We start from the raw sequence: 12862 nt of genomic DNA, 5'->3' as shown, positions 1-12862 counted from the left end.
TCATTCCCCTGGGAGCTACATGTTATGAAAATCTGCCTGTGTACATATGAAACCAGCTATAAATCCAGGACAGAGTTTTTACTAGGCTAAGGCCTGGAGTTGTCATCCTTTCTCATGAGCAGTGCTACTAAAATATAACCTAGGGAATAAAGCTTGTACAGTCCAGTTCTTAGTATAGCTCATAGACAGCTCAACTAGTAATTACCAGAATGCCCGACATGTGCTGAATCATGGCTTGTTGGACTCATTTCAGCATTTACTCCCACGTGTATCTGTAAGATGCAAAAAAAAGTTCAGCTTGCAGTGTCAGAGAGGAGGTGATTCACATTCTGCAGCAAGTAGAAGTGAAGAAGAGAGGTGGTGAGTTTTGATTGTATTCACAGAAGAGTTAATTCTAGCAGAGTCATCTTGATACAGCCACTGTCAAAAGTAGACACATCCAGGATCAAGGATGGCATTAAATATTTTTTCAGTAAGCCAAAAGCCATCTGTCCAATTAGGACCCTACTGTGAGTCATTGTCAGCTGAAGAGCTGACGGGGCAACTGCTACAACAGGGCGGTTACTTTTAAAGAGTGGTGTTCAGACAGATTCCAAATGCCTCTCTGATAGAGGTCAGTGATCTAAAACTGTAACAGGAGAGCAATCAAATAAGTTACTAGTCAGGGTGGTTCTCTCTCTGCACAGCCTCATTCAATTCTCAGTAGAAGTACTTTGGCTTTCATAGGTGTAGGACTAGGACCTATGTTAGGGGCTGTGGGAGTAGAACAGTCTTGCTAAACCCAGTGACAACAGAGCATACGTTAGTTCATTATGTTTGCTGTGCTTTTTAATGTCATCCCTTTGTTTTTCTAAGTATGGGTACATGTTAAAAGTATCTGGCAAAATGTGTGCAAATTCATGTATCTTATTCGTTGGAAAGATGGGGACAGGCACCTCCTTCAATGTTTGGGTCCAATCAGTCAGGAAAACTTGTAGTTTTTAAGTTGATTCATGACCCGGTTGGATCAGTAAGATCTGTTGGTAAAGGACATACTTGGTTAGAACACAAATATACCAGATGCTGACATGTGGTTAGATGGTCAAGTGAATGAATTCTGGATTGGAATTGGGTTGGTGGTAGGATTGTTGTTATCCAAGTCTGAAGTTCTGAATATCTTCAGTTGTCCACTGATCACCTTACTGACCTGAATAAAGCACACCTACATAACATTCATTGTCTGTTAGTGTTTATATAGACATATCATGTGAAAGCAGTTGACAGCTTCTGAAATCTAGATTTTAATGTACAGCTTGTCTGGTTAATTTATAATAGACCTAAATAACTGTCTGTGCTTTCTAAGCTTCTGATGGCTCAATCTGCTAGTTCTGTTGGGTTCTTAGAACATGTGCGCTCTTAGCCTTTTAATTAACATTAAAACAACTTCTAGTACTTTACTGGGTGGGGAATACTTAACACAATATGCTTGTGCATTAACAGAGTTCAATGCATTTCATAATGATTTATTATAGGTGCTATCCAAAATCAAGATCTGAAATTTACAGTGCAAATATAAGTGAGGAGGGAAGGATGATGCAATCAGAATGGAGGAGTAAGTAAATCAGTTTAACTCAGCATGAATGTTAGCAAGTCTTACCGCAGTGCAGTGCATTAAAACTTCACACATTTTCTTACTTAAGAAAGATCTTTGTGCCTTAATTGCTGATACTCTATTAGCCTGTTCTTGGATGAAAACCAAATGAGTAGGATCCTGTGTCTTGCACATTCAGGGCATAAAATAGTCACAACCACATTAAGATGGTTTGATTATAAAGCTCAAGGAATTTCTAGCCCTGTTTTGGAGGATGTAAGGGAGGGACAGCATGTGAACTTAGAAAGGGTAGTATAGCAATGACCTGTGGATGGCAGTACAGGCATGAGTAATAGAGAATGCAAACTAAGAAGAAACGGTTCATTTAAAGACTTGTCCGTATCAATTTATGCAGGTTTTAAGCTTCCCTTAAAATGGAAGGAAGTGTTTAGCTCTTTTTATGATAAAGGAGTTTACAGGCTATAACTTGGCATTTCCAAGTCTGCAGGCACAAATGAAACACAGGGAATGCTTTGAAGGTCCAGATTCTGTTGTGTGAACTGGTAACTTTGTTCTTTTTGTGTAGCTGAAGTAAAACAAATGGCCAGAAGAGTGGCCTCAGGACAGCTAGAACTTGGCTCTCCATATCCAGCCAGTGAATACACATCTGAAAGTGAAACAGAGAGTATAAAGGAAGCCTTTCAACATGTCACTGTTAGAGTCCAAAAAAGTCAAGACCTACAAAGATACAGGTGGCAGATAGGTGATAATGTTGAGCCTTGGGATCTGGGCAGTGAGGATAGATCTGAATCTGAGGACAGTGATCTGGAGTCTGCATTCAGAAGTTCTGGAGGTAAGGTTGAAAAACAAAAAATAATTTCTTCTCTTTTTGTCTCTCTCCCATCTCCCAGCAGATTTCAGCTTCTGTGATTTTATCACAATAATTGTCAATTTTATCTTCCAGAGTCTTGCCCCCAGAGCAGGTCAATCAGTCAGTCACTGTGAACATAAATAATAGACTAAGATGAGTATTACATTTTAATGGGTGGAGGTAATGTCCAGTGAGCTTGGAGACCCTTCATTGTCAATGATTACCATGTATCAGCATGGGAGACCCAAAGCTTTCAAATCCATGACTATGCTTTCACACCTTATTTCTTTCAATTGGACTACAGGGATGCTTTTTCTGTAGCAGCATAGTGGGTAGTGCTTTTGTAATAGTTATGGATAAAGGAACAAGGAAAGCTTCACATGCCTAGATTAATGATGTGAGCATTTAAATATTATTTCTCCATGTTCCTGACAGACAATGTAGTTTTACTGTCTACTCTCATTGATATTCCATCAGTGGTTCAGATCACTGACTTCATGTTATTTTTTGCCTAATAATTTTATTCCATTCTGACATCCTAGGGAGAAGTTGCCAGTCGCCATCACAAGATGAACAAGCAGAATCTGGAATAGCTATTCATAAGAATTCAGTCCTTCCTCAACAAGTTGAGAATCTCACTAGAGTATGTATAGTAATCCAAGAACTCTAGTTGCAGCTAGTTATCTGTGAAACAGTTTAGCCTGGTGTCTCCATGTTGCACACTGAACTACCAAGACAGCTGATCCTTTCAGCTGTGATCTGACTAACAATCTCCCCTCTCCCCCCCTTCTTTTTGTTTTGTTCTATAAACCATCAAGGTAATGTAAGGAGCAGGAGGTACGTTGAAACTCAGAGTGATCACATTAAATGTAATTTCAATTTGATGCAGTATTGTTTAACATTACTGACTAAAATGTTCTTTAATAGAGAGTGGAGAAAGCATCTCAAATGATGATGTCTTTCACAGGGGCATTCAAGGAAATTACATTGTTCCCTTAATTCATCTTCTGATATGTCTGAAGAATTCTTGACTCCTGATCCTCATTCTTTCCTTCCTCCTACTACTCAGGGAAGTTCACAACTAGAGGTAAAAATAACAGAAAAGACAGGAATTAAGTCTGTGTCAAGAACTTTGGACATATGGTTTTATTATGCTCCCATTTGATTTGAAGAAGAGCTGTAGAAAATGGGAGAATGATAGTTTTTATTCTTTTATTTTGAAATAATATCTACAAATAAAGATCTATTTACAAGTAAAAAATTCTAACCCTGTTCCATTAAAGCACACACCCCTGCCCGGAGGGGAAAACCAAAACAAACCAAAAACCACTCCAAAACCTCCCCACAAAAAAGCCCCCAACCTAAAACCCCACAAACACCCAGACTCCCAAAACACCAGGGGCATGTTTTCTTAATTTGTTTACTAGGAAACTACATAATCTGTGGCTGAGAAAAGTTTTAGGCAGTTGTTAATCTCAGCCTTTCCTTCACAGCTCTATCCATTGTAGTACTCGATAGTCTTAAAACAGTTGTCTTCCATTTCTTTAAGATTTGAAACTATTGTATGGACTATTAAATCCAATCCATGCTGTTTGGTGATAAGCTCTTGAAAAGTTTGTCTCTCCATTCCGATTATTGTGAACATCATCGTGTGAGAGTTGTTCTACCCTTCACAGCTTGCCTGTGAGAAATTGAATTCGCTTCCTTTTTCCCCTACTTTCAGACCTCAGATGCTGAGGGCAAATTAGAAGATGCTTGTGAAGGATTTTTACAGAAACAGTTACCTGAAGATGCAGGATCAGGTATTCAGGTTTCAGGTAAATGTGCTCTTTCTTTTGAAGGTACTTTGGAGTCAGGGAGATGGAGTCTTGTTGCACTTAGATTTTTGTCAGCAGCACTTCTGTCAGAAGGCTGGAGCTTTAGTGAGTGTTCAGGACACTCAGGATTTTGGAAGATGAGGTTTGGGCATTGCAGTCACTGAAATGTTGTTGAGTGCGATGATTATGTACTTGCTGTGTTTCAGTTAAAAAAACAAAACAAAACTGGTTTGCAACCTTTTTGTTTTTACCCTAGGGCTAAGTTTAATCTATTTATGCAACATGCTATGGTGCTGGAAACTGAATTAGAGTTGTATTTACACATTAATATTGCTGGAAGGATCTTGAGCTTAAAAACTGTAAGAGCCGACATTGTGTGTGTGCAGAATAATGGAAGGATCATTGTTGCTTCTCTAGTCTCTTAGCTCAAATTTGTAAATGTTGCGATATTCCCCAGTGCTTCAGTGGTTGACTGTCTGGCAGCTGTGGTATGTTTATGAAAATGCATCTTTAAAACACATTTGTCTTTTGACAACAACAAAGGTCACAAGAACTAAAAAATTTAATAAAGTTGCTATTTCCTGTTCAATGAGTTGTGTTGCTTTCTTTTGTACTTGCAAAACCCAATAACGGGGAATATTTGTTATTTGTATTCAGGAGGAAAAATGCTATTTTGCAGCACAGCGACGCAGAACTCTGGCAGTAACACACTAGGAGTGAATCAGCTTAGCCATATGCCTGTAGCCAGGTAGATAGACCTACTTTTATCGTTACTTCAAGCATAAATTGGGTTATAAAGCGTGCTCTCATTATTAATTCTGCTTATATATCTAATATTCAAATAAGATGCCAGTGCTGTTTTTTAATGATTATCTACATATCATAGTTCCTTGCCAAGAAAATACTAAAAGGACTTTCACAAGTTTCAGGGGGTTTTGTCTTTTAGTGTTCAGTTTTGGTTTTTGTTTTGGTTTTGGGGTTTTTTTTGCTTAATGAGGGAGATAAAATGGGAAAAATAAGTCATGTATATGTATTACAATTCCTTTTACACTGATAAACTATGGTCTTAAACAGAGCAAAGATAATTCAAATTAAGGCTTCAGTCATCTGTTTTAATTTTGTTGTGCTTCGGTTTTGGAGCTCAAGTGGCATGAAGATCATGCCTTTTCCCCTCCTGTGGGAACAACCCAATGCAAGTATGCTCACTGTATCTTGCCTGCAGATAACATTAGCCCATGCTTGGAGACTTGCATTCTCATCTATCAAACATGAAGTGTTTATTTCTAGTATTTTTGTAAATTTTATATTCTAATAGTATGCAGAGATGTTGGCTAGAATCACCATCTCATGCTGCAAGGGGTACTTTTGCTTAAAGAGAAATAGTCCTCACCCTGAAGGTCTTTCAGCAGTGGCTTTCAGGCTTCTTAAAAGCCCCTATCCTCCCTGTAGCTCAGCTTTCCTTGTGTTCCTCCAGAGCTAGCAGCTGCTCACTTTCTCTGAGTGTGGGAGTGAGAGCTGCTTTTACTGTCTGTCGGTGTTGTACTCTCTCTTCCTCCACTGGAGGAACTGAGTTACCAGTGTCAAAGGTAGGCAGCAAGTGTGTAAATATTTGGCCTTAAGGTAAAAGGTAATGGTTTTGGTTGCTCCCCCTTTGCTTAGGAATTGAACTTTTGCCAGCAGGACAGAGAGGACTGTTGCTCTCTGACCATCTGACTAAGCCCCTTAGATTCATTAGAGGCGTTCAAAAATGCCTCTTTGACCTTGAACGGGGTTGTTGCGGTTTGAGAGATTAGCTTACAATGCAGACCAATCAAAGGATGATAAAACAATGTAGTGATGTATATTTGTAGATTTTTATTTAACTTTCGGTTTTGTTTTGAAACTGTATATGTCAATTAGAAGTTTTCTCCTTACCAGATACAAATCCATGATGTGCTTAAAATGGCATTTTTCTCCTAGCACGCTCCATGTTCTAAGGTTTTAAGCAAAAAGTTTTTATGAGCTGCAGTCTCCCTCAGAGAGAAGGTAGTCCTTTAAACTTTTTGAGAGAGAGAAAACTAAATAAATTTATTTTCATAATTCTCTGAGAGGATCAATGAATATGACCTTTCTTCACTTATTTCAGTGTTGAAGCAGCACGAGAAGTGGTACTGTGGGAGCCGCAGGAAGAATGCAATGAAAAAGATGTGTAAGAGCCACAGACCATTTTATATCAAAACTTCAGCAAGTTGGTCTTTATCATGGTAAAAGTTTTGTGTTGATACAAAACAGGAAGATGAGACAGTTTTCTCTCCCAGCCTCAGTCTGTCTGAGGTGTTGGAAGAATATTTTCTCGTGATAAGTTGGGAGACTGGTATGAAAGAGCTATCACATACAGTTGTCCTTAGTTTGAAATATTTTCATATTCATAAGTAATTAACTTACTGTTAATCTGAGTGTGCTTCTTCACATTGAAGTGTTAGGATTCCTTGTTTCTTCTGTCCATATTACACAGAAGAAATAAAATTACTTTAAAGAGCGAATCATTAGTATGTAGCTAAATAAATTTTATTACAAAAATAGTCTTGTGATTGAGATTCCCAGGAAAAATTTGCAGAATAGGTTTGTGACTTAACTAGTAAAGTGAGTTTCTTTTTACAGATAATGGAGATTTGCATAGAAATTACTGATTTGGTAACAGTAGACATCTGCTCACTTCATGGTCTTCGAAGGACAATGTAATCCAGGGTATATCTGCAGAAGATGTTGGTTTGCTTGATATAATCCCAGTCCTGCAGCCACTTCAGAGTTTTTGTAACTTGAGTGGACATCCCTGCCTGTGCAGATCTTTAGCAGTTTCAGTTTATCTGAGTAACTCTTTTAAAGGCTCCTAAGACCTACATTTAGTCTTAATTAACGGATGGTTAATTTTTGTTAAACCTTGAGGTCTTCCCTTGGCTTTGGAGAGAGTTTTCTACCTAGGGCAAGAACTTCAAATGTGAACCACTTTCTGGAGGCAGTTTCCTGAGCTTGCTTTTATAGGAGAATTATTAAAATTAAGAAATCCTGTAAAGGAAGGGAAAGCAAATAATTAACCTTTTTTGTCTCCGCAAGATTATTGACAATGGTGATCTTCAGCCTTCCAAGAATTCTGTGGGAAGTTTTCAAAGGGAATGTTTCTCTTCCTTCTGGAAAACTAGATAAGACTGAAGAGTATTAAAATTTAAAGAACCTGAAAATAGCAGAATTTAGTGATTCACAAGTGTAAGAAGTGGCTATTCTAACTGTCAGAACATCTTTTCGTACTTCAGATCATCGACAGATATTCAGGATTTGTCAAGTATCCCCTGTGAGCAAGAGAACTACTACAGGGATGTAGATTGTGAAACACCCAGAGTGAGTCATGCACCAACTAGAGTCAGCACTCCACTCAACTCAGGTAACTGCAGAGAGGAAAGAAGGAAGGACCAGTGAATTACTTAACCTTTCTATGCCAGGAGTCAGACCTTTCTGCCATGACTTGCTAATGTAAAAATCATTGATGTGAATCATGGAAACTCCATTCACGTAGTACCAATGCAGAAATGTCAGGCTTGGAATAAGTAACCACAAGAAATGCTGTACCTGTTTGAAATCTCATTGTTTTGGTCTGGATAGTTAAAACTTTGTAGTTAGAGCCTGTTTGGTCAAAAGAAATCTCTAGAACTAAAGGAGAATTTACAGGGACACAGCTGAAAAACCCACTACCTGAAAGGTTTCTGAAAGGTAATTACTTGGTAGTTAATGGTAGCCTTGATAAATCAGAAATTGTTTTAGACATTTAAAATTGATTTGGAGTGATACATGTAGATTTTAGCATTTTAAAGACGGACAATGTAATAAGCACTTAGTATGTTTTGAGTGTTGAGAAAGTGATCTCAATGTTTGTTGAACTTAAGTGTTCTTTAAGAGCAATGAATTATCATTTGCTTTGTACTTTCATTAATTTGGTGTAATACAGTAGTCAAAAATTCTCAGTTGGCAGTTTTGCATAAATAATGTCTGAGGTGGACCTCCTAGGTAATCAGTTTGGACTTCTGTTTAGAGATCAATTATGGACAATAATTTCTTAGTTTCCTGTGCAAGTCACTGTTCAAGTACAAGAAACCTTTTTCTGCTTCCGTTGAAATGTGACCAAGATACAAAAAATCAAAAAATAATTTTCCAGCTTTGCTATCATATTTTTCTTTTTTTTAATTCTAGAAGAAAAAATTCCAGTAGCCTATGAGAAATACAAACACTGCCATGAAGTAGCTTCAGATTCTTCCTTTTGTGGTTCTCAAGAGACCTCCTCTGCAGTGTCCAGGACATTCACTACAGCCTGTGGAGAGGGAAGGAACACTGAAATTCCCTTGGTTGCTTCAGGAGTTTCCTCATCTGAATTGAATGAGCCTGTAAGTCTAGAAAACTTACCTTAAGTCAGCCATTCTTTAAAATATTTTTTTAAAATACTTTTCCTTAAAATGAATGCAAGATGAGAAGCACAGAAATACTTCTAGGTCTTTGTGAGTATTTTGGAATCCTGGATCTGTTGACATAATGACAAAAGTTCTGATTGATTTCAAAGCAGTCAGTGCATGCCACTGATTATACAAAGAGTTGGCTTCCCCTTGCACCTAATTGTATGTAAATGTTGACCACCATCAAAGTGGCCTTGCTTGCCCTCCATCCCATCCCTGGCTGTAAAGAATTGCCATTTCCCAGCTTTGGATCTGGTAATCTTGGAACACCAAAGTGCTAAGTATCTGCAAAATGGTTGGGTAGAAAAGGTATGTGTTTGTTGGGAGAGGGGGCATTGATCAGTTGGCCTTCTGGTGAGGCAACAGCAGGCTGCTTATCTGAACCACTCTGAATTCACAAGCGATTTGTGAACTATAGGCTTTTGACTGTGTGGAAGTGGGGAATAAACTTGAATGAAAATAAATACATGTGCATGTGTGTTCAAGTATGTAAGTGTTCATGTGAAACGGAAGAATTCTCAAAACTTAGTGGGGGAAGGTAAATGAGTACGTAGATGAGTGATTCCTTGAGGAAGAAAACTAAGGTGGAAGCCTCCCATCTAGTAGTTTAGAAGCAAGTAAATGTTCAGAAAGCCCTTCTATTAGGGGATTAAGTTTGTCCTTTTTATGCATAGACACGGCATAATGTTAACAACTTTGTTGTATCAAAAAATCATCTCTCTTTGGAGTTGACAATTTCCAAGGTCACTGTAGTGATTTCCAGTAATCTTTTTGGAACTGAAGGTGTTCTGGAGCCACAGCATTATCTTAACTGTCTTTTCAGACAGTTATATATAAAATAACTTTATGCCTTTCTTATTGTTATTCATTGATGGGGTTGTCATTTAAAGATTAAATTAGAGTTTGTTCAAGCAGAACAGCCTGCATTTGTTGTCATCAGGTTAGGTCTGTGTCTTTCTGCTTGTGTAGCAGACAGTTGGAATTCATTAAGCTCATTAACAGTGCAGTGTTGCCTTGACTGCCTCTGCAGAGATTGTTGGTTGTGTCACTTCCTTGTCTAAAATTTTATTCTAGGATTAAGTGCAGGAAGCACCTGTTTCCGTTTTGTGGACAGTGAGGACTTGTCTATGATTACAAATTTTTGATTTTGGGGGGCTCTTTTGGTGGATAGGTGTGCCTTGCTTTAATAAAGATTCAAAGCAGAGAACGGGAACTTAAGAGATGTTGGAACTGTCCTTTCAGAGAATTCCCGTCCAATTGTCCATACAGTGTTGAAATGGATAAAGATTATGTAGCTGACAGTATCTTATGGCCAGCTGAAAGATGAGTGCACAGCAGCCTCAGCAAAATTTTTGACACATCTGGCTTACCTGGGTACTACCTCTGTTTTCATATTCTGAGCTCATTGAAGAGCTTATTTTAAAATGTAATGGTCAGCTAAGGCTTTAATTAAGGCCTTACCTCATTTTGGATTTGGTATGTTGAAGGGGAGGATTGAAGACTAACAGTTCTTCAGTTTACCTTCTTGTGTTTTATTCTGTATGACTTTACACAGGATGGGTTGCCAGTAGTTGCTTCATCCTTGAGAAGCACCAGGAAAGCATCTGGTAAGTCTCTTAACCCAGCCCCAGCCCAAATAGAATGATCAGTAAACAGAGAAACAGATTTGAAAAGAAATTTTGCAGTTTTACTTCTCTTTTCTTCCCACCCCCACATCTCTTTTTATAGAGGTAAATAGCTTTGCACACAACTGTGTATTGCTAGTGGTAATTAGGTTATGGATTCTGTGTTTGCATCTGCAGACTAACACCTCTGACCTCTAATTAACCTATGTTTGAAGTGTAAATATTACTGGCCTAAAATGGGCAATACAGGATTGAGAACTAAATGTGCAAGTCTAGCTCTAAATTATTTTTCCATTATGAAGTTACTTAAGGATATTTGATAAAATGTGAATGAGCTAGGCTCGTGCAGGTTGATAAATGAAATTTGTCAGCAAGATGCTGTCATAATGTAAGCCTATATCACAGTTATTGAGGATTAATCACTGCTAATTAACTAGACTGTTGGTTTTTTTTTTTTTTTTCTCAGCACTCTCACAGGCACCTAACCACTTCATTGATGAGCTGCCTCCACCAGCCCAAGAGCTGCTGGATGAAATTGGTAAGAGGCACTTCACCCAAAATGGTATGAGGCTTGCCAGCTGTGTTCAGTCAGGATTTCTCTCAAATCATTCACTACTGAAATACACAAGAGCTTCCAAATTAGTTGCAGTCAGGTCAATGATTAGGAAGTTAGGCATCAACAGCTTAAATAACTGGCAGTTATTTAAGTTAGTCCTTGAAGTTTCTGCATTTCATGTAATGGTTAGTTGCTGCTGATGGCAGCAGCTAGCCTATTGAGTGCAGTTAATTTAACACTGAGATGAATTTTGTATAGACTGAATTCTTCAAAGGTGTCCTGGAGCAATGCATGTTCTCCATTAAAACGAATGCAAGCTGGGCAGCTGCATCCCTCAGGTGTTTTTGCAGAGCTTAGTCTCGGTGATTTATGTTTCTTTTTGTAATCACATACATCTTCAGAGAGAACACAGTGTAAAAACTCTGCATTGTTTTTACTGGTGTGTGTTACAGAAGAATTTGCTTTGTTTATTCAGCTATAAACTCTTCCTAAACTAACACCAGACATTGGGATAATTAAATGTGTATTGGTCCTATGCTCTTTTAGAAATGAGGCACACAGACACATTATAATCTTTTTATTTCCTCATTCACCAAAACAAGGATATGTGGAGACTGGCATCAAGTGAATAAGTGATGGTTAGAGACAATTTGTAGGATTAATATATGAACTAATTATATGTTATGTAAAGGTTTTCATCTAGGTTTGGATGGATAAAGTAATATGGTACTTTAGATTGTATAGAGTCAATTTAGAAAGAGTATCTAGATCAATAAGGAAATGTGCTGTTTTTAACAGAATATTTAAAGCAGCAAGATTCCGTCGCTCAAGACTTTAAAGAGAAGGGATTGTATGACTGCGAAGTGCAAAGAAATGGTTAGTTGATAATAGTCCTAATGTAGAGATTACAAATAGCAAATTACTTTTGCATTGCTGCAAAATTACTCTGAATGCTTGTCACTGTATGTTCAGCTGTATGATAAATTTTTAGCTTCTTTTGGTAGTTGTGGTTCAGCAGAAATTTCAGAGGATTCTCCCTTTTTTGGTAAGATTATATGCGGTGTTTTCACAAATAGTACCCCCTCCACCAGTGTTTGCTGTCTTTCTCTGTGTATTCACTCTCTAAAGTCCACGGGAATGTGGTGTGGAAGGCTTGCAGGTCTGAACTATCAGAATTAATCTACTTTTACTATGCCACTGTAATGTATGCTGTGTTCAAACACAAGTGATGAAACTCACAAAAGTATAGATGGTGGGCAGCTGATGTAAAATAGAGCTGAAGCTTCCATTCTGGGAGGGTAGTCCAGTTGAGAAAATGGCCAGTGCACACTAACTGCTTATGTTTCTTACTCACCATAATGAAATAATGCCTCTGATCTCATAGTGTAAGAAAATAGCATCCACTGGGGTAATCAATATTATATTTCCTGTTCTGTTACAGAGATACCAAAGATAGCAGTAGTGAATCTTTGTGCTTCTGAAACTGCAAATAGTAATAAGTGGAAATAATTTTAGATATACAGCAAGTAATATCAGAGGAGCAGAAAACCTAAATCTTTGTAGGCTCTGAATTTGTTTCCAATGAGTCAGAAAGTGAAGAGCCATTTAAAAAAAAAAAAAAGAGACAAAAAAAAGAAAAAAAAAAAAAAGGCAGAACATGAGTTAGTCTGTAAAAAAGCTAAATAGCATAGTCACTTGAGAACGATGCTGGCACTTGTTTGTGTTATCCTACAGCTTTGTTAGATCTTTTCCCAAAGGATAGAAACTACGGGGACTTTATTCATAAGAGTATCTTGGTTTTGGGTGGTAAGGAATGCAGCAGCCCGTATTGCTTGCTGTTCAATCACTGTGGTTTTGTTGTATTTGCATAAAGTACAGCTATTTCAGACTCCATTTTTGTGACAGCCTACTGCTTCCTGCTTATCATAGCTTAGCAGAAGGTGGA

At 37.9% G+C, this 12862-nt stretch overlaps 1 protein-coding gene across 9 annotated transcripts in view; it reads left to right on the top strand.

The window, feature by feature from the left end:
- Window positions 1–12862, top strand: part of TEX14 (testis expressed 14, intercellular bridge forming factor) — a 40352-nt gene that overhangs the window by 22928 nt on the left and 4562 nt on the right. For 6 of the 9 annotated variants that reach the window (XR_005933291.1, XR_005933292.1, XM_041126445.1 and 3 more), the window contains exons 14-26: window positions 254–360; window positions 1512–1591; window positions 2157–2423; window positions 2984–3084; window positions 3409–3528; window positions 4165–4258; window positions 4916–5006; window positions 6384–6446; window positions 7549–7676; window positions 8480–8670; window positions 10292–10343; window positions 10828–10899; window positions 11716–11793. Coding sequence is in view for 7 of the 9 variants with exons in the window: in XM_041126445.1 (XP_040982379.1) it covers window positions 254–360; window positions 1512–1591; window positions 2157–2423; window positions 2984–3084; window positions 3409–3528; window positions 4165–4258; window positions 4916–5006; window positions 6384–6446; window positions 7549–7676; window positions 8480–8670; window positions 10292–10343; window positions 10828–10899; window positions 11716–11793 (1444 nt within the window). In the remaining 2 variants the exon portion in view is untranslated. Of the gene's footprint in view, window positions 1–253; window positions 361–1511; window positions 1592–2156; window positions 2424–2983; window positions 3085–3408; window positions 3529–4164; window positions 4259–4915; window positions 5007–6383; window positions 6447–7548; window positions 7677–8479; window positions 8671–10291; window positions 10344–10827; window positions 10900–11715; window positions 11794–12862 lie in introns of those variants that run through there. The other 3 variants (XM_041126448.1, XM_041126449.1, XM_041126450.1) reach the window with 3 other exon arrangements.

The sequence above is a fragment of the Aquila chrysaetos genome, chromosome 10 (genome assembly GCF_900496995.4).
Source record: "Aquila chrysaetos chrysaetos chromosome 10, bAquChr1.4, whole genome shotgun sequence".
Lineage (NCBI taxonomy): Eukaryota > Metazoa > Chordata > Aves > Accipitriformes > Accipitridae > Aquila > Aquila chrysaetos.
Note: the sequence above shows the minus strand (reverse complement) of the source record. Positions and strands in the feature narration are given on the sequence as shown.